Genomic DNA, 5,000 nt, shown 5'->3' with positions numbered 1-5,000 from the left:
ATCATTATCATAGTTATCGTCATCAAAGGGTGTAATTGAACGAGACGCCAGGTAAAGATAGAGGATGTACGAGACAAAATGAATAGCTGTTTTCTATATTTTGAGTTTTATTTTGAAGTTATTTGTGTGTCTGGGTGTGTGTATCTTTGTCTGGCTGCCATGCGGTAAGGAGGAAAGTGCAGGTCATTAAAAGCTGAACTTTGTCAGTAACTGTTTATGTAACCACGGATGAAAACGCCATGAGCTTGGATTAAAGCATTATATACAAAGTCAGTGACGGCAACAACTGCCCCCTTCTCACAATGTCTGTGTTCTCAGCGGACAGTATGCAGTATGACAGGCATGTTTTTTTTTCTCATATGTGTGTATTTTTCAAAAGTTTACCTTTCAAAATTTACAAACACTACATTCTCTTGTTATTCATCATTTTTAGTAATCACGACAGAGGGTGCATATCGCTAAGATTAAAGGTAAATCGAGGCAATAGGAAAATCAGACGCAGGTATTTCACGCTCGTAACATTTATTCACGCTAATCAGAGTCCTCCACGATTTGCGATCTGCTTTAGTTAAGCAGACGACCAAAATGGCAGAGGTTCAAATTGTATGTGGTCGAGAAAAAATTACTGGTATCGGCAGACTTGTTTCAACTTGTAAGGTCAATCGCTTTTTTTTTTTTTTTTTTTTTTTTTTTGCCAGCTGAATGTTTTGTTTTGTTTTGTTCTTTTTTTAGTTTTTCAAACATTTATCAGTTTACTTCTTAGTTTATCTATTACTTTATTCGTCTATAAGTTTACTAATTTATTTGTTCACATTATTCTTCCTTCTACTACACATTGACCTTCCGCTTCTATCAATATCATTTATCTATCATCTCTTTTTGCTGATTCCTTTTATATAGTGTAGCTTTACAAAGCGTTGCATCATTTTAGTATTTTTCATCCAGTGACTGATAAAGTCATTCGATTAACTTCCCGCCAGGTTCAACATCACCGCCGAGAACGCGGCCAGCTCCCTCTCGAGACTCAACACGGGCATGGACAACGAGAACTGCCGCAAACTGACTCCTGTGGGATGCAAGATGCCCGTGTCAGGTCCCTCTTGCTCCTCGTCGTACCCTTACAGGACCATCGACGGCATCTGCAACAACCTCAGGCATCCGAAGTGGGGTTCTGCCATGAGGCCCTTCGTGAGGTACCTTGTGCCTGCCTACGAGGACGGTGAGTGGGCGTTTGACTGCCGTGCGTTGATGGACAGGGCTATGGCGGTGCTAGGAGGTTTGGAAAGAAAGACAGTCGCACAGACAGACAAAAAAAAGACAAAGAGAGGGGGGGAGGGAAGGAGAGAGAGACTTTTGACTTTGACAAGTTCATTGAGACAAGTGGCTACTAACATCTAAAATGATGAGGTAAGACAGGTTATCCTCACCCCAATCTTAGTCCCTCATTGGCCTCACATATCTTTTACAAAACCTTACAGTTATATCAACATGTTGAAATATATACAGTACAAAAGGCGGATTAATCACAAACATGCAGAGTTAAATCTTTACATCTCAGGAGAGTGATATAACAGTATAAATTATCACCCTATCTTCTGAGGTCACATAGTCACATACTTGAATATGTAACGTATATATATGTTACCAAGAATACATATGTTCCTAGAGTAGAGAATTTATCAGTGTCAAGAAAAATTATTCATATTCAATATCATAAGTGATATTCACCGACATCTCAATAAAACCCGGCTCGGGCTATCATAGTCTCAACAGAAGAAAAGAGAGAGAGAGAGAGAGAGAGATAGTGGGGCGGAGGCAGAAGAGAGAGAGAGAGAGAGAGAGAGAGAGAGTGGGCGGAGGTAGAAGAGAGAGAGAGCGAGAGAGCGAGAGAGAGAGAGAAGCGGGGAGAACAAGGGGAGAGAATCCGTTCAATCCTAACACATCAGTCCGACCACAATCTACCCTGTACGCCTATCACCAACCCACTTTGACGCACGATCCTCTCACCCTAATCAGTACCTCCCGAGCGACGAATGGGTAATTGAGCTTCACCAGAAAGCTTCCTTGAGCAGTATATGGAAACATAGGGGCGGAAAGGGTGGGGAGCATTGCCCCGGCTGCGTGAGTGTGTGTGTGTGTGTGTGTGTGTGTGTGTGTGTGTGTGTGTGTGTGTGTGTGTGTGTGTGTGTCGAAGTGAAGCAACTTAATTCCTGTTTAGGATTTCTTTCTCATGATTAGATAGAGACATCAAGTTAAAAACATGCGATTTCAAAAGTTGAATTTTTCGTAGAACTATTTGATGCTGCTCATCAAAAAAGAATGGATTACCTTTATTATTACCCTAGACCACTTTTTTCTAATTCGATGAACAGAAATAAATGCAAAAATAAACCTATAAAGATCAATTTCTTAACGAATATATATCGTGCATGTCGGACTAATCAATGAAAATACTTGAAAAATAATTTCGGCTACAAAGGATCGAGCGAACACGCCTCTCGTTGAAACAGAACTAACAAGTTCACAGTCAACCGCCTTCAATAAGTACTTGTACAAGCCATATAAACAGCCAAGCGGAAGTGTTCACTATAACCGGTGACTAGGGGAAAACATCTATAATGGTACCCTCTTAGAAATAATTATGAAGTCAGTGTTACATTCAAACTTACATTTATAACTGGAAAAATACAGCTTGTGGAAAGACTAGTGACAGGCGTCAATAGGGAAGATAGGGGATCAGAAAAAGAAGAATAAAGACAGGAGACTGCGTCAATAGACCACAACTTGTGTCGTGGTTAGTCATATTGTTTCTACATTCTATGGGACCATATCCAGAATAACAGCAATAGCAATAATGATAATGATATATTCACTGTAATGATAAAAAGGATAATATCGATAAAGATCATGATCATAATAGTAATAATAAAGAAATGCATAACGGTAATGACAATAAATACAACAAAATGTATTGTTATTGTGATAGTGTTAATAAAAAAAATAATAATCCGGAGAACAAAGATGACAGCATTGATGAAAATAACAATGACGTTGATGATATAGACACAACTGATAATTTTGTGGAATCCCATAAGACGCTCATTTATGAAGGGGAAAAAATGTCATTGCCCCTTTTAAAGAGGCGTGGCACATCCATGACAGCAATAACTCATCCAGAACCCATCCCTTCACCCCCCTACCCGTACTCCGCCACTACACCCCCCCCCCCCTCCGGAAGACTCCCACGCTGTCTTGTTGCCTCAACGCGAGTCCCTGAAGCGTCATTTACATACGTCGTTTACCCCGTTCTTGCCCCCTCTTCCGTTTCTCCATTTCATTTATCTTTTTCTCTTTATATCTTCGTTTTTTTACTTCTTTTTCATATGGAAACATTTCGTGTATTAGTTTTATTTTCATTTTTATTTTTTCTTCTTTCTCCTCATCATTTTTATTCCTCTTCTCAGCCTCTTTTTTTCCATATTTTTCTTGCACAGTTACCATTGCCCTTATTATTATGAGGATGATCGTTATCATCATCACCATTGTTTCCGTCATCATCGTCTCTATTTTCATTTTCATTTTCATTTTCATCTTCATCTATATCTTCATTATTTCCATTATCAACACCATTATCATTATCATCCTTATCTTAATTATCATAATTATTATCATCATCATCATCATCACCATCATCATCATCATCATAACCTTCATTATCATAATCATTATAATTGTTATCTGTTATCATTATAATCATTATCAACATTATTATTGCTATTATTATTGCTATTATTATTTTTATGATTATCATCAACATCATAACCCTTACTATAATTTCATTAATATTGTTGTTCTTGCTGTTGTTGTTATTGTTATAGAAAGAGAGAGAGAGAGAGTGAGGGAGCAAGATAGATAGAGAGCGAGGGAGAGAGAGAGATTAGAGAGAGAGAAAGAGAGAAAGAGAGACAGACAGACAGACAGAGAAGAGACCGACAGGCTGATAGAGAATACAAGGAGATTAATTTAGTAGTCATGTAGACACAATTATCAGTCATAAGGCAGTTCGTAGTTCTCCTTTTAAATGAGATGGAACGCCAGGCAATTACCAATGACCACATGGCAGAATAAGGTAACAAATGATTTTAAAGATTTTAAGAGCTAAAAACATTAAACATGCGTTTCATATATCATATTTTAGAGTTTCACAATATATGATAAGTGTATGTTTCTGAATCTGTTTGTGACTACAAGAAACCATAACTGTTATCTCTAGGAGCTGTGATTGTTAAACAAGGATAGGTTATCAGGTAAATAAAGAATAAAGCTATTTTCTTTAACCGTTGCGTGACCATGAAACTGCTAATTTCCATCACTTGCAAACACAGCCGTGCGCATCTCGATGCTCACTTGTTGACCGCAGTTCTCATCAGACCTAAACCCAAATTCTAATGGATGTTGGGCTCGGATCGGCTTCGCAATGGCTGCAAATGCTCTGGAGCAATTTGGTAATTTTCTTAGAGGCGTAAGTGCTGCGACATGGACCACCGACGCAACAGTGGCTGGGCAAGACAACTGGCGGACTGTGGGAAGAGGCAGATTCATATACTTTGCACACACACACAAATATATATATACATATACATATATATATATATATATATATATATATATATATATATATATATATATATATATATATATAATATATATATATATATATATATATATATATATATATATATATATATATATATATATATGTGTTATTATATGTACATATTAATATATATATATATATATATATAATATATATACATATATATATATATATATATATATATATATATATGTGTGTGTGTGTGTGTGTGTGTGTGTGTGTGTGTGTCTATATGTATATATATATATATATATATATATATATATATATATATATATATATATATGTATGTATGTATATACGTATATGCATAAATGTGTATATGTTTATATATATATGTGTG

At 36.6% G+C, this 5,000-nt stretch overlaps 1 protein-coding gene across 1 annotated transcript in view; it reads left to right on the top strand.

Annotated features, from left to right (window-relative positions):
- The window catches only part of LOC122246448 (chorion peroxidase), a 30,322-nt gene that overhangs the window by 8,655 nt on the left and 16,667 nt on the right, over positions 1–5,000 (top strand). Inside the window, exon 3 of the mRNA XM_086550806.1 lies at positions 981–1,219. Within this exon, the coding sequence (XP_086406932.1) occupies positions 981–1,219 (239 nt within the window). The remainder of the gene's footprint in view (positions 1–980; positions 1,220–5,000) is intronic.

Source organism: Penaeus japonicus, unplaced genomic scaffold, assembly GCF_977035675.1.
Source record: "Penaeus japonicus unplaced genomic scaffold, GWHDUDI00000001_assembly GWHDUDI00000024, whole genome shotgun sequence".
NCBI lineage: Eukaryota > Metazoa > Arthropoda > Malacostraca > Decapoda > Penaeidae > Penaeus > Penaeus japonicus.
Note: the sequence above shows the minus strand (reverse complement) of the source record. Positions and strands in the feature narration are given on the sequence as shown.